The sequence below is a fragment of the Odontomachus brunneus genome, unplaced genomic scaffold (genome assembly GCF_010583005.1).
Source record: "Odontomachus brunneus isolate Ranch 3 - 2012 unplaced genomic scaffold, Obru_v1 Obru_scaffold_044, whole genome shotgun sequence".
Taxonomy (NCBI): domain Eukaryota; kingdom Metazoa; phylum Arthropoda; class Insecta; order Hymenoptera; family Formicidae; genus Odontomachus; species Odontomachus brunneus.
The window spans coordinates 292,693-314,272 of NW_022639494.1; the positions used below are offsets into that span (position 1 = coordinate 292,693).

The following is a 21,580-nucleotide window of genomic DNA, read 5'->3' on the forward strand; positions in this document are numbered from 1 at the left end:
TCTCTCTCTCTCTCTCTCTCTCTCTCTGCGAAACGTTCGTTTCGATCTGTCTCTTATAACCACAAGACTATGGGAGCTTTAATTTATTTGTCAGCGATTGAATCTGTATTTATTAAATATGCATTCTTAAAGAGAAACAAGTAGAAGCATTGTAGTGCTAGAAACTGATGACAATTTCATTAGCATCAAATCATTGTCAAAAATATCACATATATATAAACAAAAGTGATACACTTCTCGCGGATACAATGAGCGCAGTAATCGAATGATTTGTGTCTGTCGTGAAAGGGCACACTGTGCGCGACTACTCCAGATATCTTCTTACGTACACATGTCGGAGATTAATCGATACATCGGGAACAGCTCATAAATTTTGAACGGACATCGTGGTAGTCGCGTATCTCAGCTTACTGCCAATTTCGTCAGCGCACGCGAAATCGACGACGATGAGGCTCACGATACGAAAGCGGGCCAAATTCCAAATCCGCGAAACGCCGCAGTCCGCGGCTTATTTTCATCCAGCCATCGGCTGTTTATTAATCACTGCGCGCACCTGGAGGTAATGGGCGAATGGGGAGGCTATTCGTCGGGTTTAACGCAAACACCGACGATTACGAGCAGAGTTTATCCCGTCGTCGTTGTCGACGTCATTGCGAAAATACGCAGTTTCGATGACCGGCGACGGGCGTAGTTCAGAAGCGCGCACATGCATGTCCGAGTGCGTAAAATCGGGTGCAGCAGTGGCTGCAGGTATAGCTTCCAGTTAAATGCCGCTTTATGGCCTGGACCGCGCGAAGCGAGTGCTTTTGTCCAGATGAAGCGCTATATACGTATATGCACGTTGGCTTAATTCCTTTCATTAAGGCCACCTCGCGCTCGTGCGCGACCTTACAGCTCATGCTGTATACAGTAGTAATAATTAAAACAACAGCAACGATATCGGTGAATCGTTAAATGACCCTGCACCGTTCCAAGTCGCCTTGAATTTTTATTTAACACGATGGAGATTAATGGCTTGGATACACACACATATACGCACCCAAAGTGTCCCGGAAGCATCGAATGTTCGCTACAGAGAAGAGAAGTTAGTGGAGAACCTAACAAATGGATATCTAGCTTTGGGACGCTCTTTGTGTGTCAAAGCGATTAATTTTAATCGTGTTAAGGAAAAAACCAAATAGGTCCGCTTACATGTTTAATGCAACAGTAATAATACTGATAGCATTGCCTCTTCCAACTTTGTTCACCTGTTCGTTTGTGAATGTTGATTGCCGCGCTAATTAATGATACGAAAAAGCTTAACTGATGATCAAATTATTGAAGATACGGCGAAGAGAAATAAAATTCGTAACACATGCATACGGAGTATGCATATATTATAGTAAAAATTATTATAGAATTTTGTAACCGAGGAACAGATCAACATTTTGCAGTACTTGATTATCCTTTCCTTTTTTCATACGCACTGTTTATTTTTTAAGAACATTGAAATGTGTTATTAAAAAAATTTGCGAAATTTTCTGTTTCTTAGCAAGATTTTACTGACGGTTTCTATTCCTATATTAGCAGAAACTTGGCGAAAGAATTTATATGAAAAAGAACTATATGATATTCTCTTCGTCTTTTACCTCGTTTCATTGGTTCTCTACTGGCCGTCTATGTCTAATTGGTTGGATACAGTTAATTATATATTTTGTACCGTAACTCAAAATAACACGTGGTAGCATTATAGTACCGACTATCGTAGGCCATCGGAGTATATTCGGCGTGTAAATAACTTGTTTCATGATTTAGCAGTGCAATGCTATTACCGTAATATTAATACTCGGCTCTCCGAAACTCCATGGCAGAAATGAAGTTGAAATACCACTGGAATATGTTGGGTTATACGCAACAGTTACGCATCGGCAAATCGTAGAATATTGTGTAGAACCTCATGAAACTATGATCGAAATGTTCAGAAACGAGCTGGTGAGCGAAGTTGGAAAAGGTCGGCCGCGATTCGAATTGGCATAACTTTACGTGTTATTAATTTCGCTTCGACGTTATTGTCGGCAGTTTGATTTCGATGTAAACAAAACCGTGGAATTTTCAATTTGAACTTGCACTGGCGCGAACTCGAAAGAAAACGCGAATCTCGAAATGACGAAATTGCGATTATGACGTCGTGCGAATTTACCACTCCGAAAATACATCGCGAATCACGAGAACTCGTGTCCGCACAGTCTCGAATTTCTCGAACCGAAATCAAAACTCCGCGGGTGGCAGCGGAGGCAGGCGGCTTTTATTTCCATTTCTTTTCTCACGGACGACAAATACGAATATATGAGTTTCATGTATTTCCCCATGTTTTAATAATGTCCGTGATATCTTCGCAACGTGGCGGATTAAAAAATAAAACGGATTTTTAATAACAGTTTTTATACAAAGTATCTTATTATGCGGAGAAAATTACTCGTGTTATTGGAAACAAACACGCGCGCGTGCTCATACACACGCACACACGCTCAGCTGAGATTATTTTTATATGAAAAGATCAGCGCAGATGGAAGATCGCGAACTTAAGATAATAAGCAACGGCAAGCTTAACTTCGTGAATCATCGCCCAAACTTCAGACGCGAGCTTTTCCCGAAATCGGATTCGTCATTTCATGTTTCTGTCGCGATAAAAGCGTGATATATTCCCCCCTAGAAGAGAGTAAAACTGTCGATTCTAAAACGTCGGGTCTTTTTTTATTATTTTTTTTCTCTTTTCAACTAGATATTTATATCAAAAACGCGCACCAATACGTATAGCAAAACGATTTGAGCACATAACGAGACCGTCGTTTTCAATAGCAGAAATATTCGATATTAATTCCAGCTTTGTATGAAAGTTTATTTGCGTCATTTAGAGAACTTGTGCTTTACCGGCTCAAATGATATAGCCATGAGGTAGAAGCAAAAGATTATTCCTGCTTATTTGTCGCCAATTTGATGTTTATTAAACGATCCGAGTGGCGTAATAACGTTTGTCGTTCGGTGGACAGAGAATCCATCCGTTCAGATCGCGTTCAGAACGACGTGCAAATTGCCACGACGGTGAAAAGAAATCCTAAAAGAGTAAACCGCACTGAAGAGCGAACTCGATGGAGAAGCACCAGTGCGTAACCGTAAATATTACATTAAACGGTCGCCTTCGTTCCGCGAAGCGGAGCTGGATATTTAAACGAACAATCGCTGACATCGTTGCGAGACGACATTTCACTCGGCGCGCGGTGAGTTATTTCATGGTTTATACGCGAGTCCGCAATAGCCGCGTTCTATTTCTACGTTATAAGGCTGCTTGCGCAAATGACAGCGTCATCGTTATCGCCTCGCTGAACCCTCCCGCGGCCCACCGATCTCGGCTCACAAGGAGATTTTGCGAATGTAGCGCTGGACATCGATTCGAAACCGTGATAGGTATTGACGGCGAATCGTCGCCTGTCGATACCAGTAGCCTTCGCCACTTCGTGTCAATTCTAGCGATCTCCTGCGATCGAGAATTCTCTCGGCGATATAATCGAACGATAGCCTGTCCCGCCTTTCCTCGCCTTCTTCGTTTCCGCCGATTATCCGTGCATTTTGTAAAACGAGCTTCCTCACTCGACCTCGGTAAAGCCGTCGATCTCGTTCTCCCCCCGAACTCATTGAACGTCATAATTGCGATACAAAGAATTTCAGTTAAATCCCAATTGCTTTGACTTCTGTATAGCAAGTCAAGACTTACATAAAGTCTTACATAAAAACTGGATTATACACTTAAATTAATTAATTTATCTCGCTGTTCCATCAAGAACCCCGTTAATTGTTAAAACAGCACAAAGTGCTCACACTTCTCTGATTTTGAAATTTTTATTTGCAATCGTGCAAACGTAATCCCCATACGCCTGATATCAAAACTTGAGCCACGCGACTTTCCTCCCTAATTATCAAAAAAGAAAAAAAACAGCATCGCAACCAGTATATTACGAGGCAGGCGGTCGAACGCATATCATTGAAGGGAAGTAGCGTAGGTAATTGCATAGTAAAGGCTTTCAGCCGAGAGCCTAAAGCATAACCTGCACAATGAAGTACGCGTTGCAACAGAGAACTGGCTAGGGATTCGCCGGAAAAAAAATAGGGCAGCTATACGCGTAGCCATTTTTATCTCATATTCTCCGAGCCGGTCCTCCCCAAGGAGATATTCCCAGGTGCAACGGCGACACAGCTGTAAAAAGAGGAGAAAAAGGAGAAAAGAGAAGAATGTGCGAGCTCAAAATCCCATACGCGTAGCGCATATTTATTATTCGTGATACTACCGGATGCACTTGACACGTGTGCGGTTCTGTGCATTTTGATTTTATTTTAATGGTAATTTACCTTACTTCAAATTATATGCGTCCCTTCCGTGTGACGGAGCTCCCTGAAAAACATGATTTATAAAACATTTTTCGGTTAGCTGGCCGAAAGTTCACCTGTAAAATTTGTCGCAAATTAGAAACGCAGTTTCACGTGAAAAATATCAGTAACGGGTGCGCGATAGTTGCTGCAATTTGTGTATACGTCACCGGAACGTGCACCAAAACGTGCAAATGAAAAATTCGATGATATTGAAACTTGTAAAATTGATTTCCTTGGATATACTTAAAGTTAAAATACTAATGACATGCACCTAATCCTAATCCTAATCCTGGACATTTTTATCGTTTTAGCTCTTAAATAAATATTCAAAATATGCAGTTTCAACATATAAAAATTGTATACATATTTTGAATATAGGCATATGTATATTCTACGTTGAAGGTTTAAATATACGTATTTAAAGATCAAAACAATCAGAATATCCGAGATTGAGCACGTGTCTGGGAATTGGTGTTTTTACCTTATGTATACTCTTGATTTTCCTCATGGTCGAGTCCTGCGAAAAATTGGCCGAAATTAAATTTACCCACGGAGAGACCTTCCTTCATTTAGTAAGTCTCGAATGTTCTTTTGTGCGGCTGCTCGGCCGTACACTCGCTTAACTTACAACGCGATATATATCTCCCTCTTTTCTTCTGCTTTGTATTAAATTATCTCTATAACAAAATACTCGTTCTAGAGGGAGAAGAGAACGGGCGCGATCGAAGCCACGATGGGGAATTTCTTTTGCGGTTTTCGTGACGATACATTTGAGGTGTGCAATATCGAGAACTAATGGTAGCGCCCCGCATCGATGCGCGCACAATCTCGGTACCTACTAACGCACGTATTTCTCTTCGTCAGGATATACTCAGTTTGGCAGGATCGCACGAAGGATCACACGTAGTGCAATATATATCAGGTTTATAAGGCGTTTGCCTTGCTCGCAGCACGCACAGTCTATAAGACAGGGAACAAAAGTCAAAAGTCGACATGACGAACCATGCAAAATCGGACGTGACGCTTGGGACACAAATAAAATGCTCGAGCGTCAAGTACGACGTATTTTATGGAAATAATTGTATCTTAATCAAAGTGAAACTGGATCCTATTTTTAGAGACAGAGAGAGAGAGAGAGAGAGAGAGAGAGAGAGAGAGGAAAAGGGAAGAGCGCTTTGATATCGGGTATAAAATTTTTATCAAATTTCACAGGACACGTCGCACGACGAGGCAAACTATTCGCGAATTTCTGTATGATCGGTCGTCGCGATATTCGCGTGAAATATTTGTGTGTACGTGATTTAGCAACGTTCGTCGCATACATATAATATATTAAGTTATACGTAAAATGGGGTCATAATGGTATACGCACGTTGTGGCGATAAATTGAAAATGTTACGCTGTTCTACGAGGAATACAGCCATGTACACTTGTGATCCAATTACGGCATTGCTCCGACTGGAGAGACATCAAAACGCGGAAATTACAAAATAGATTTACAACGAGAGTAAATTTATTTTGAGTCACCGCGCCGGCGGCAGTCAATCGCCCGCAACGTTAAATTTCTATTAACGACATAATGTGATATTTTAATCGCATTATTATACGCGCGACACCCTACAGATACTTGCTCTTTCTTTCGCACAAAGCCACGAATTTACTGTTACATTTTTAAACGGTTAGCTACGTTTCTCTCTCTGATATAAACAGAAATACAATATAAGAAATATACTGAGAGAAAAAAAATAATACAACTCAAATTATAACTACGTTTGACTCCAACCATACTTTTTGATTGTTCTTACATGAAAGTGATAGCAGTAACATACATGCAAGGTTATTATCATTGATGTTAAAGTAGAATTTAATAAAAAGTAATTTTCTTGGCCACACTGAGAGAAAAATATAGTTACTTTCGCCCCCAACAAAATTGTTTTGTAATTTTAACCACAAAAATAGTTAGAATAACCATCCTTCTAATAATGCTTACTAAAACAATGGTTATTCTAACTATTTAAATAGTTAGCATTATTAGACAGATGGTTATTCTATTTTTGTGATTAAAATTACAAAACAGTTTTGTTGGGGGCAAAAGTAACCATATTTTTCTCTCAGTGCATAATTTATGATAATTATTTCTTTATGGGATTATAATTACGAATACCAAACATTTTTTCTCAATATAAAAAACACCGTGTCTCTCGATATTGATATTAATACAGTCAAACGCCGGCAACAATGCGTAAACATTATTAGGAATTTTAGCTCGAAAGGTAGTCGCGAAATCACCTCCCGTACTCATTCGCGACCAAAAGCCCTAACGAGCATGCGAATCGTATCTGTCGCATGTATAACGAGCTTTCGATCAGTTGCAAATGTGGAATTTCGTTATTGCCATTCGTTGCTCGCGGACATTAATCACGAGAAATTAGCGAGACGAGGTTTTAGTGGGTGAACTTGAACCGAGTTAGCAACAATTGAAATTGACCTCCAAGCGATAGACGAGCGCGCTTACCAATTTGCTATCGGCGATATGAGTGTTCGTGACGGGGGCTTGTGCACGCTATCAATTTCATAGACGACTTAACATACCGGTTTTAATAATAACAAGTAATCGCACGTCGTAATTTGATAATAATTTTAACGACGATTCGATCTTGTTCTTCTTTTAATTCTGTGCAATCTGCCATAATCGCGAAAGTTAGAGCCTCCGCGTTATAAGTATACTATAATGGACTTTCCCTCTTCCCTTTATTTAATTTATTAGAAACTTCGTTAAATCTCTATTTCTTCGAGGAAACTCTCACTTGTATTCTTACATTTTCGTCGCTTTAAACGCAAAATGTACAGGTTAATGTAATTAAAAAATGTCCAACTCTACACGAAGAAAATATTATAGTTTTTTTTTTTCCTATAAATTCTTCTCAATTTTATTACGTTTCTAGTAGTGCAAGGACAGATTATCAGTAAAGTCTATTTCACTAATTTTTTTAGTAGCACATTTCAGTTCCTAAAATATAAATCGTATATATGAAATGAAAAAATAGTCAGTTAGTCTACAAAATGTCGATTTATTCTTCAATTATAAAACTCTGTAGTAATTTTTGCTATAAAATTTTCCTCGTGTGCAGATTTTTACGCGATTATACGTAAATCGACAGACTGAAATCTTCATTTATAAAATGCGTCATACTACGCCACTTTGCCACGCGTTTGAAAGGAAAAAAAGAGAAGAGAAGAAAAAAAACGCTGACATGGATACAAAAGTAACCGGAAATTTATCTTGACGGGTCTCATCTAGGGCGGTATTTTTATTCGCGCTTGCCAGGGCCATTTAGTGAAACTACATCCAATGTGGTCGGACCGAATCGATAAGCGTCTCGCTCTCGATACGAACCCCCGATCCGAGGGTAGCAGACGACCAATAAATTCTGTCCTTGGTCAATATTCGTCCTTCGAAGGAAATACTTCGTTATCGCGGCCTCTCCTTTGCGGTCGTCCGTGACAACGACAGAACAGACGGAGGCACACTCGGTCGGGACGGAATTCTGAGCCAATTAAATCACAATCGGCCGAAAGTCACCGGACCGGAAGTGAGCCTCGACTCGGGACACGCGAATGAGACAAACGTTTCCGAGTGAATCTTATCTCGAGGCTCTGTCAGCCTGGAACAATGCGCCGCGGAAAAGCAAGTTTTATCGTCACTGAATGATCATATTTGTAGAAAAAATAATTTCGTGGAATAAATAATAGTATTGGGGCAACTGAACGGGGATTGGACGAAAAACTTACTGACGAAAGGTAATATCTCTGTTACCGAAAACGTTCGTCTGAACATTCAATTGGATTGAAACTTGATTGAGATAACTGAGAACAATTGGCTGAGTAGGAACCTCCTACAGTTCTTTGTACAATCTTTTTGTTCTTACAAGCGAGTTTTTCACTTGGTCCTTAAGTAACAGAAAATTTAGTTACACTAACAGAGTTGTTTTTGTCCCGTGAGTTGTTAAAGCAACGTATTTTTATCGTCGGTGTTCTATTCTTACACTTGTTCTATTCTTGAATTTCCTTGACAATCGCGATTATGTTCTGTAGGGAAAGATGGCATATCAACAGGACGAAGTGGCGAATGTCACTTCGGGAAAGCACGTCGACGGGTTCCTTTAACCAAGTTCGAAAATAGTCTTCGCTGGCGATAGGCCAGAACTGTTGGGTGCGCTGTCTGTGTATCCTCTTCGATGCGGTAAACGTTTGCACTTCGCGCGCTTTCCGGATTCAGCCTGCTATCGGTTTCCGCTAACTGCAGTATGTGATTCCAGTCGGCGGATATAGTTACGTATAGGAAATACGCAAATCTATCGTCAAGCTCGCGCTATCTCTCTTTTCTGCGCAAATGCGCGCAGCTAGAACTCTCAACCGGTGCAGAAACTAATGACGCGCAGAAGTACATTATATTTCTAATCGAATGGATTTTCATTGTTATTTATTTCCTCAACAAAATCGATGATAGTCGAGAAATCACATTTTGAATTCTTAAACTCGTATTATCACTTAAAACTTGTCTTGCGTGAGATACTCAGACTTGAATTCAGAGTTAGATCTACATGGGAAAGGGTTTCAGTTCGGCTGACTGAATGAATACCAAACGGAAAACTCACTGATAAGAAGTAATATCTCTGTTGCTGTAGTTGAGAACACTTGTCTGAACATTCAGTTGCTTTGAAATTCGGTTGGAATAACTGAGAGCAATTGGCTGAGTGGGAAACTTCCACAGGAATCTTTTTGTTCCTTTAAACGAGTTTTTCATCTGGTCCTTGAATAACAAAATTTAGTTACATTGACGAAATTGTTTTTTTACTCGTACAACATATGCGATGTTATATTTACAATCGCGACTTAATTGAAAAGTTCACAACTCTACATGGAAAAAATATAATTTTTTTCGTATAAATTCTTTTCAATTCTATTATGTTTTTTGTAAATCACACACAGAAATAAACTATCAATAAAGTCAGTCTCGCTAAAAGGCATGATAAATTTCGCTAAAAACATTGCAGATTTCAAAAACATAGTAAGCGTTTTAATATAGCCCATTTTAATTCCTAGAATATATAAGTAACACTATATGAAACGAAAGATACTGAAAGAATACTGAATTACTGCAGAATGTCGGTCTATTCCTCATTTACAAAATCCTGTAATAACTTTCATTACAAAATATTCTCCGTGTATATTTCTAGCGAAATCTGCAATGTCCCTTAGCAAGAAAAAATAGACTACCTTATTGATAGTCTATTCGTGGATTACTAAAAACATGGTAAAATTGAATAGAATTTATGTGAAAAAGAAAAGCTATAATATATTCTCTCTGCGTATGCGAATAACGTCGACTACATCTTACTGCCGGATAACAATCAAGTGGTATTGTTGTGCATTAACGATATTACTGGGTTAATGATAATAGCGTCACGCGATATTTCGCGTGGAAAGCTTTTGTCGCTTTTGAGCAGCTAAACGCGTGTTTTAAACGCGCCAACACCGGGAGATCTGCCGGCACGAAATGGAGCGCGAAGACAAATTTGATTTACTAATGTCCTTTTCGTTGTACTTTTATCTCCATCATTTGTGACAAATTTTGCTCAGCGCAAACGATGAATTAGCAAAATTTCCGGTGAATTTGCAAGATTACGCCAAATTGAATGTTTCATCTTTTAATTCTCGAATGTGTCGTCTACAGCGCGCAATATTTCTCGTTGAAGACGACGTCACGTTATGTACGCGACTGCGTTTCTTCGCAAGAATTGCGTCCGAGAATGTACAGCCGTTGATATTGCGCTGCTCGACTCTGTTCCGCGATATTTTTCGCAACACACAAAGGATCCATAACACGAAAACGCTTCTCTCAATGCGCAACAACGCGAAATGCGCGAGAACTGTACCACGACGCGAAGAGTCGCGGTGAAATACACGAGACACGTGGGGAATATTTTATTTTTGGCGATGTACGCTATTAATAAACACGTATGGCACGCTGCTCGCGCGCTGCTCTCGTCGGTGCACAATGAATCTTCCCGCGTATCGCTTAATGTCTATCACTCGTGCCAGCACGTGTATATGTGAGTTCTACTTCGACAATGGAACACTTGGCGCTTGATCCGATACGAAAGGGAAACAAATTCGCGCTGGGGATAACGCGAAATGCAAAAATGTCCGTGACACAGCCGTGACAGTGACATAAGATCGCTGCGCGTTTCATCCGGTGGAACAGCATCCGTTGAGTAAAATGCGAAATTATCTTACGTCACGCAGCGCAACTGGCATTTTTACTCGCAATTATGCGAAGAAGTCGCAGTGGCACGATCTCGAATTTGTCAAGCGACTCGTCCAAATTGCACCTAAAGGAAGATGATACCGCGCAGAAAAATGTCGATAACGTAAAAGTAATCGTCACTAGCACGATTGTATTATCTTCCTCGTGTATTATCTTCTTCTTGTATATATAGATCTTATATAAATGTGTGCTGCTTTGTCTTACGATGCCAACAGAAAATATAAGCATATATAGACATTTTTCTGCAAATTTTGCGTACATTTTTAATTTTCTACATTCCGTAATAAAAACACAGAAATATCTTTTGAAATTTTCATTAGCAAATACACGTTCAGTACAAAATGTCCATCTTAAAATTTCTTCTCGTTTTCACACATACTAATGCTTCAATTCATTATTGCACATGATTGCAGTGTATAAAAGCATTTGCTAATTCTACACAAACCAATACGATCTAAATTTTGCAGAAGAATTTCAGTATTTCGTCGATTTCTAGCATAGCATCCCTTTTTTCTTCTTCTTGTAAATGACTTGGGATTACAATTCCATGTTGCCGTCCCTCTCCCTCTCGCTATACGCGGAAAAATAGACGCACCGCGAGCCATCGTTAATTTAATGGAGTCGTGAAATCGAATCGAACGCACGGGATTCGCATTGTCGCGCAAAATCGACACCGATGAGCAGATTTATTTACAAGCGCCGCGCTCATAACGACAAGGAGATTAAATGCCATTGTTAAGAGGGGATTATGCCAGTCATGTAAATATGTCGCTAATTCCAAACGAGACGATCTCGCACGCTGAATGATATAACGCGCGGCAACGCTTCACGCACGCCAGCCCGCGCGTATATATATATATGTGTGACACACTTTACACACAATTAAATATAAAATCGAGTCAGGCGTATAGCCGACCACGTCGCGAATGAGTGCGATAATTAGCGCGAGGCTGCCGCCGAGCGCGCCGCAATTATTGCCGGCTTTTAACGCGCGGAATTGGCGTGGCCGGGAAACATCGGCGAAACGGATACGCCTTGAAACGCGTTCGTCGGGCGGAAGTGCACGCCGCAACATGTCGCCACATACAGTCGGTATATATCATCGATATATCTCGGACATATAGCGAACGCGCAATTGTCGCGGTCGCATCGGGAGCGCGAAATCGCAGTCGCGATTTCGCGCAATTACACTTGCCGCATTCGACAACAGCCACGAGCATCGACAAACGGCAAACGGCTGTTGTTTTTCGCATAGAAGTGAACATTCGCCTCGTATTTCGTCGACGAGTGGGGAACGTTTTCCTCGCGCGCTACGTTGACGGATTTAATAGTATGCAAATTCGTATAGAGAGAGAAAGGGAGAGAGAGAGAGAAAAAGAATAACGTCGCTCTGCAGCGTCGATTTCACTCGAGCCATATCGGACCTGTGCATTATTCACGTGATTTTCAAGCGCTCCGGAGAGCAACATCGTTCCTTTATTTTTCGATAAAACCGGCCACACGTACTACATGATACGCTGATCGAAGGAGGTCGATACTCCGCGACGTTCGCCGGTATTGCCGCGCGCGAGAGATGTCTGTTGAGTCCCCGACTTAACCGGGGAATTCGTATTTGCTCGCAAAACATCGCCAGAACGAATGCGAAGTGTTTCCCCATGCTCCGGCGTGGGCGTTGGCAAATAATAGCGACGCACGTGTGAGTAACTAGGCAGGGTGCTGCGTAATTCGACGGGAGGGTGCTCTCGCGCACGCGATGACACCGCGAACGTGTGTCAAACAGGAGAACTCGTGAAAATGAAACGGCGAATAACGCATCGTCTGCAACAAACGCGTGTTCGTCGTGTTTGGTATCTGCAAAGCGCTTGTTTAAATTATGTGTAAGTTAAACTTGCATTAATCGGACAACAAAGGGAGATTTTGCGGAGGGAGAAATGCGTTTCACACAAATTCACGGCATAGTATCAATATCAATATAAATAGACACGAACACGTAAACAAAAGTTCGAAAATCAGAGCACAATTTGTGGTATTTGTTAATGTTTTATAAAATTTGCTTCTCTCTCTCTCTCTCTCACTCATTACAAATTGTTTCACTTTTGCCGTTATTACTTTTCTTTTAGGTCTAAAATTAATAAACGGCTGTAAGTTTTACAATTTAATATTGAGGAGAATCAATGTTTTATTTTTTGATATATTAATTCTATATTCCGTATATATTAATTCTCAGATACACACTAATTACTATAATATTTATTTATTACTAGATATAAATACTCATTATTTATTAGTAACATTTACAGTACAATTTCTCGATCAATATGTCTTTGAATCATATCTTGAACGTTGAAATGTACAAAGCAGACATGCAGTTGGACACATGTCTTCTGCGTATTGAAACCTATGTATAATATAACAAATTAACTTTCTTTCACTCTAACTTATCGCACTAGTGTGCACTAGTTCAGTGGTTGTCTGAAAATGAACAAATTCTCCAGATTAATCTCCAGATCTTATTGACATTTCCGACATCTGTAGAATTGCCTATCCATTAATCCCATTATTGCAGGATTAATGTAGAGACAGAACTTTGATTCGGATTGCACGATGATAAATTTCGCGAGGAGGAAGCAAGTCACTGCTGTGACTGCTGCGAAATCTATCATGAGATGCAAAATATGTCGCCGCAGGTATTTTTCCCGCTTTGTGCCGTGCCACGGAGAATTGGAACGAACAAACGCGCTTTGATCGCGAATCATTCGCGTTGCATCGCGCGAGATCTGCACATTAATGAGACAGATACCGCGCGGGAAAACGATCGCGCGACGCACTTCGCATACGCGCCTGCATTGAGATAATAAAAATGAGAAAGAAGTAGAACTTTCATCAGATAATGTTTACTTTCCATTTACATAAAACCGAAACATGCACAGCTGGTCGTCCATCGGCGATTTTTATACGCGCCGCGCACTAACCCAGACAGCTCATCAGAAGCCGTAAAAGGGCTCGCGCGGAAGGTTTCAAAAAATTACACGATGTACACGTATATACGTAAAAAAAAAAGAAGATAGAAGCTGCTGTCGAAGTAGATGAGGTCGAACAATTACATTCGCAGCACACATGTACACACACACACTGCGCGGCGCCGCGTCGCTACATTACGTTGTCCGTTGAGTTCGCTCACTGCGGCACAGAAAAGCGAATGGAAAGCGTGGAAACGCGCGAGAGCTGCTGTTGATGGTGGCGAAGGTCGATAATTGCTGAATCGGCGCAATCGGCGAAACTTCGGCCTGCGAAGTTCGTAATCAAGTGCCGGTGGCACGGTGACACACCGCAGCAGCTCCTCCGGTTCGGAACGACGATACCTCGCAATCTACTTCGCGAGCGAATTGCGCGCTATAATTGCGTCAGATTCGAGATTCTTGAAACGATATTAACGCTAATGGCCGCAACAATGTGAACCCGGCGGCATTAATTGCGGCGAGTCGCGCGATCCTCTTCAGAGGACCATCGCGAATACAATTCGGAATTCATTTAATCGCGAAAAAGGACAAAAGCAAGCACCGGTGCGCTCTCTCTTTTCGCGGCCGGTGTAATTTCCGTCGACGCGATAAAGCCCTTTGCACGCGAAAATCGCGAGATGTCTTTCGGCGCGTTTGAGATCCGCACGTAAGAGAAATTATGCGAATGCAGATTTTCACTTTGCGCAATGCCAGTCTCGCGCGATTTCCATGCGGCAGACAGGGAGAGGATTTATTCGCTTTATGCGAGTGACGAGCACAGGGGAGTATTGAAAGTTATATGAATGCGGGCAGCAGGGCGAGCCGCGTCGACGGTATCGGGAAAAATTCTTCTTCCGCTTGAAGCTGCAACTCGCCACGCTATTGCATCTCACTGAATGACGATCCGTGGCGAAAAGGAAAAGAAGGGCAATACGAACGCCCAATTAATAGTCGTTCCGATCAAGTACCATTGCGATTCTCGTTTCCTGGAGAGTAGCCGCAAATGAAGTCTAAAGGTGTGCGACGATTAAAGTACACGGCGAATCAAACTCGCGTGACTATCTTCGACTCGTCGATATCGTAAGATAAAAATATCAGTGCCCGAATACGTATCTAATCCATTATTATTATCTTATTGTTTTGGTTTTTAAATACAAGTATTTTGAGCTTTCAACATAAAATATATCTACATTGCGTATATACATATGCTGTGCGTATACGCACACATAAATCAATTGACGCTTTTACCTTACAATAAAATCGCCGTTCAGGGAAAATTTGTTGACGCCCGCAGGAAGGGAGCAATGAGAAATTGCATACAGAAGCTCTCGAGCGCTTTATTGATATTATATCACGGTGCAATTTATCATATTTTCTTTAGCGACATTATCGCTGTCGGGACTCATTTAGTTGATTATCACATCGCATATCGGCTGTGCGATGCAAAACCGCACCCCTCGCGCAACATCCAGCGTGCGATTTCGCGCTTATTGCGCAAAATTGCGGAAGCGGCGCGATAGAAATACAATATGCCGTAGCCGATTGCGAGCCGAGCGGAACAATGATAATTGCGCACCGCGGCGATCGATTTAACGAGGTGGCTGATTGCGCACCTTCGTGCCGCGCGTACATCAGCGCGAAAGAGCAGTCATCGACACTAATTAGAATCAGCGAGTCGACGTGTCGCCCGACCTTGGCTCCATCGGCGATTACCTTACGATCGCGTGTCCGAGCGCGACTTATTTCATTAGCGGATTAGCCTGATCCGTTTACTCGCCGACGACAATTCCGATCAATTACGTTAATGCGTGGCCAGTGGAGCGGCGCGCGTATCACAATCGCACGAGACGCGGCTACGCCTTTTTATTTTCCCGACGAGGGCACATTGTCCCGCCGTGGCGCGGGATTTTTCAGCGAACTCGGACGTTTTAATGAGATATCGAATTTTCGAGCAGAGGGGGCTGAAAGGTCGTCCGCTCGTGCGCATACCATCCTGCAATTATTAACGAGAACACGCGTCGACGCTTGAAATCGAATTTCGCCAATAACAACTGCTCCACGCGCAATGTTTCCACCAAATTCTCCGGCAAGAGCGCGTGACTCAATGAGTCTCAAGAGTGTCTCTTGCTGAGGCGAAGTCTCGCGTGGCAAATGAGGCGAACATTAATTTCGGCATTTCGCCAAGAGGTATCTTGCCATTTACTCCCGACGATAACGAGTTCGCCAGTTATCCGACATTTTCGAAATATCCCTTTCGTACACGCGCATCGTTCATCATATCGGTTCTCTATCAGGCCGAAATACAGAATGAAACGTTATCGCGGCGTTATCGAGTTTTTCGCGAACGCGCGAAAATTATCCGGCTTAGTCGATTCTCCTCCTCTGCCGCTCCGCGGTGGAATGAAGTCGAGCAGCAAAAATATATATTGCGCGCGGTAAAAGTGTTAGATCCTTTATGGTAGGTGGTAAAAGGAGAAGAGGAGGTCGGATACGTGGCGGAGCGGCTCAGCTTGCCCTTATAACTCGACACGCGCCACCTTGATCGCGCGCGTGTACAATATCGTTGTCATCCCTTAAGACTTACCACGGTAAATCGGATGTCGCCAACGCTACATAAGAGAGACGTCAGAGAGCATCGGAGTTGAACATGAAGCTAATTAATAATTAATCTGCACACACAGAGAATATTAACATAGGAATGTCTAATTATCTGAAATCAGGGAAAAAGAAAACCTGAAACACGTGACATTTTCAAGATGTTCTTTCGTCTATCCGATTCTCCGGATAGAAAACGGGAGAGACTCGTAAAATTTTTAAACGGAACTTACACAATACATATCCGTGAAATATCGTACCAATCTTGAGTATTCGTCAAGGAATTGTGTAATTTTACTTCATTTCTTTCTTTTCTTTTTTGAAGTTACGACAATTAAAGTGAACATTCTTACACGTTATGTTTCCACATAATTCAAGAATCGTCCTTTGCTCTTTACATTTTGCATCTCTCGCGTCTTACCCTCAAATCAATTATGAAAATTTAAATTATTCATCAGTTTAATTATGTTCGTGCCCACTTCGTTTTCTCCACGCCGTATTGATCTTAATCTTGCTCGTCGTTTAAAACCATCCCAATTAACCTTTATGGCCGTCGTCGCCCATCACCGGCGCGACAAAAAGGGTTGATTATAAAAGCACACGCAATAACGTACTTTGTGCTCTTTTTTACGGGAAAAGTTATAAAGAAGTTTAATGAACGTTAACAAATTACGAGGAGGTTTTCCTCGTGGATCTGGGAAATTCTCAGTTTGATAATATGCAAAAGATACAACGTTATAACGATACAAAGTTATTATTAAATGTTTATTAATTATAAAACGATGTAGCCACGCGCAAGCATATTGTGAATTCTGTTTGTGAAAAAAAAGGAAAACGAGAACGCAGTTGTCCGTTGTATTTCACGAGAATTTCGAACGGAATATTCGCAATTAGCATGTAGAACAAAAGTTCTACATCGTATTCACATTCCGCGTGTATCCGCACGTCATTCTTCCCACCAAGGAAAATAATAAAAAAACTATCATTAAATTGCGACGCCAAAGTTCTCGGAATCGCACCGAAATTGCAAGCGCGCGAAAGTACATACAGAGGGAATCGAAATGAATTAATCATTAAATCCTCATTAATACGTAATTAATTCAACATTGTGTGTAACGTCAATCATTGTATTGCCGCGCAATGGCGCTATCAAAGGCGTATACGTGAAATCATTGAAAGCCCACGCACACTGTGTTTACTGTGTGTCATACCTACAGCATAAATTTCGTTCGTGCCCCGACTAAATAATTAATTAGACAATGCTACGAATGAAGTTTCCACAATGCAAGGTAAATGCCGCGGTATTTTAGGTGAAGTCCTACGCTGTGTTACGATTCGTTTCGAGACGCGAATCGCGGATTTCGGAATGCATTAAGTCAGTAATTCCCGACTGAATTATTCTTGAAACGCGATATCGGACTTTATTGCATCGCAAGTAATTTCTAAGCTGCCAGCACTGCGTAAGATGTTAATTAATTTCTCACAGTGCACGTTCGCTGACGCGCCTTTATGGTGCTCTTGTCATATATTTATCATTATTTATCATATTTGTCATATATTATTGTAATTATTGATATTGAACACATGTATTCTCTTGACAGATTATTCTTAGATGAAAGGAAATGTGGAAAATTTCTGGGAATATATCAAAGTTTCTTGTACTGTTGTTGTCATGCTTTCATTTGAAGTATCGTTGCTTGTATCGGAGAAACTTAAATATTAGTTTTTTCCTAACGAATATTAATGTTTTAGAATTAGATTTAATTAACTTGTTGTTCTGGACATCCTTATTGTTTTGTTCTTTAAATACGAGCATTTAACTTTCAACATAACATATACAGAGTGTCAAATTCAAGGTTTTCTTCTCTCTCAAAAGTCTGTAAATTTTATCTGAAACATATTTATCTGCCGAGCTGTCTTACAGAGATATTTAGCTGGCTTGTTTAAAAAGGGAACACTTTGTATAATATAATATTATACTAAAAAAATATTTGCACTCACTTTGTTTTCTTTTATTTGCGTATTTGATAATTACTGTAGATTAATAATCATACAATAAAGCACAAAGGTATTGCTTTGCCAAATAAATAATACGAAAAAAGACCTTTGTGCTTTGTTGTACGATTGTATAATAATAATATAATGTAAGTAATGATCAATAATATGCCTGAAAGTGCATATTATATAGAAAAACTACTAAATCTGTATACATGATTGTCCTGGATTTCTCAAATTTCTTCACTCAGTGCTCTTTCTTGCATACTTTGTTGTGTATTATATCGTGTAGCAAGTTGCGAATACGTCGAAGTTAACAAATGGCGGTGATCTGTTTCAGAGAGCCTCGGCGAGGCTGCAGGTGACGATGCTGGCGTTAAGGAACTTCAGGAACTTCGCGACAAGTATGAAGGCAAGTTAACTGCATCCCTCTACACCGGAACACTCTGCGTCGCCGCCATTGCCTCGTTGATCGCCCTGGGTGCTCTGTGCTTCACCGACTATCGCGTAAGTATCGCTGTTGATCCTCCATGACTTATTGCTGCTATGAAGTGACAGTCCGTGCTCTTTTTTGCACCGAACAAGTATTAGTCGTCGGCTCAAGTTGTCACGAAGAGAAAGCAGCCGGCAGAGCTACCATGTGTTTAAAAATAATTTTTGTTTGTTGAGAAACGAGGTTTCTAATACTTTGGAAATTCAAGAATACACAAGATTCTTCGCGTTGAAGTGCTTCAACTCGCTCAGAACTTACGTCACAAATCTGTTTTAATTAGATTCTCGATCGAATTCTTGACGTCCGCGATCAAAGAGAACATGTTTAAGATAATTTCAGCTACAGCTCATAATTAATTAGTATATCCAAAAATTAAACATGTCGTTGGAAGTTCGTCGCGCTCCTCACGTGTAGAAGCTCCAAAACGATGATATCGACGCGATAATTAATTTTCAATTAAAATTCCATCTAGTGTGTCTCTTTATAACGGATCGATACTCGTTATAACCCTTCGGCAACGTACATGTGTATTCTTCGGTAACCAGTTAACAAGCCGCGTCCTGAAATTGGACCGCAGGACGTTCGTTAGCGAAGCCAAGAATTAATATTGACATCGGAGGTGCGAGGAGCTCGGCGGATGCGCTGTTTAAATCGATAGATCCGTGAAGAATATGTGACGCGCCGCGGATCCAACACCAGAGTGTTGGCATTTCCAAATCGCTCGCGATTAGACTCGCGACGAAATCGATGACGCGGTTTATCGGAAAGTCCGCCCTCTCACGTTTCCGCAATGTTGCGACGTAACGCGGAAGCGAGAAGAATCACGGGCGAGAATTTATTTCGCAATTCAAAGACAAAAAGTTTCATAGCAACTTCGAGTCCGGAAGAAGTGAGTTTTGTTCGCCTGCTTGCAAAAAAAGACAAAACGTAATTCGATAAGCTTGTTACATTTGTTTCGCCTGGTATCCTATTACGAGGCAATCCGGCTTTTCTTTAATTAACAATTTAATTCCTTGCGAAATTGTATGTCTGAAAAATTACAGACGTAGAATTCATTGCTTTGAATGTGAATGTTAACAGTTAAATATTTTATAGAAAGTCCGAATATAATTATATCATGAATTGCAGGACACTATAACAAAATAATTTATTCCATACTGAGAGAAAAAACATCTGAAAAATAAAAAGATATTTATTCACCGGGTACTAATGACATTGTCTTAAATCTAAATTATCTTATTTAAATTGAACAAACAACTACGTCAGTATAGAGCTAAGTTTCTAAGAAAATGCATATTTTTTTATTTGAAAATTTTGTCTTGGTAGTACAAGTAAATATTAGTATCACAATCTCGCGAATAAATATTTTCTATTTTTTAGATATTTTTTTTTCCGTATAGACGCGCGATTATTTCTAGAGTTCGGAGAAAAGATCGCGAATGTGGCTAATCCAACGCGTACAATATTCCTTCAGGATCTGTCCCACATGATCGATCTCCTACCTGTGTCGACGTTGACGACCATGCTTATTGCCTCTTTGACACTTCTGGTAGTCACGCAATTGCCCTCGGCTATGAGCTCCAGACGGTCCAGGATTCTGATAGGTCTAACGTCCTCCGTCGTGCTCGGTCTAGGAATTCTAATATTAAAAGGCGTCCTGCCTCTATTCGTGTGCGTCTTGTCGGTAATCGCCATTCTGCCTAAGATGAGGTTTGAGGCGCCGCTCGTCATCGGTTGCATCCTGGTGTTCGTGCACATCTCCAGAAGATTCGTCTTCGACGATCTGCCGGACTACTACGACGTGATTCAGGTAAATGAACCGAAATTTGAACAACAGCACTATGTTCATTGACCGGTCTGTTGTAGTGACGCTTTCCGACAATCGACTCAAGATAAAATTACCGTCTACTTGAATCGCGTATTTAACTTGTTGGTCGCATTTCTGAAATCTCGAACCAAATTGGCACTTCCGCTTCTTTACATTACAGCTAATGATTTTCGTACAATGTATATTTATCAAACCTACACGAATGGCATATTTGGAATATTCGGGAATTGTTATATTCTTCTCAACAGATCGTTGTGGAAATTGTGTTCCTGCTGGCAGCGATCCTCGCCGGCCTGTACTACAGACTTTTGACGGCGTCGGCTCTTCGCAAAACTTTCTCTGGGACGAAAACCGTGATCGAGTCGCGGATCAAGCTCGAATGCGAGAGGGAGCAACAGGAACAATTACTGCTGAGCGTTATACCCGCCTACATCGCCGCGGAGGTAAGCGATAAAAATGTATCACGCGAATGGATCATCGCGCAAGAATAGCAGGATCAAATTAAAATCTCAGTTACGACCTAAGGCATTCGCAACTAATTTCTTTCGCGCGAACGTGCGTCAATATATATGAGATATAATGAGATACAATGAGACCGGCTCCTTGTGCCGGGTCCCGCGACGCTCCATCGATCGAGTGATATTTAATTAAATTATCAAGTGCCGGTGCTTCAGCTTTCGATTACATCTATTCGCGTAGATATTAGGACCTTAACTTAGTTTCCGCCCGCAAATGTTAGATGGCAATGCAAACAGTTCTAGTAGTCATTACTAACGAAACAGGTAGTTTGTGATTAATTTCGACATTTCTCGATAACATTCAGTCAGCATACACAATTATTTTCCTAAACAACAATTTCTTTTGCTTTGTGAAAAATGGAACGCGATAAAGTGTTTTTTCGACATGTGCTTTTGCACTATTTTGATTTGAAAAAA

At 41.0% G+C, this 21,580-nt stretch overlaps 1 protein-coding gene across 2 annotated transcripts in view; it reads left to right on the plus strand.

The window, feature by feature from the left end:
- LOC116844629 (adenylate cyclase type 2) overlaps nucleotides 1-21,580 on the plus strand; it is a 49,149-nt gene that overhangs the window by 3,601 nt on the left and 23,968 nt on the right. For both annotated transcript variants that reach the window (XM_032816433.1, XM_032816432.1), the window contains 3 exons: nucleotides 18,665-18,831; nucleotides 20,292-20,627; nucleotides 20,894-21,088. In XM_032816433.1, the coding sequence (XP_032672324.1) occupies nucleotides 18,665-18,831; nucleotides 20,292-20,627; nucleotides 20,894-21,088 (698 nt within the window). The remainder of the gene's footprint in view (nucleotides 1-18,664; nucleotides 18,832-20,291; nucleotides 20,628-20,893; nucleotides 21,089-21,580) is intronic.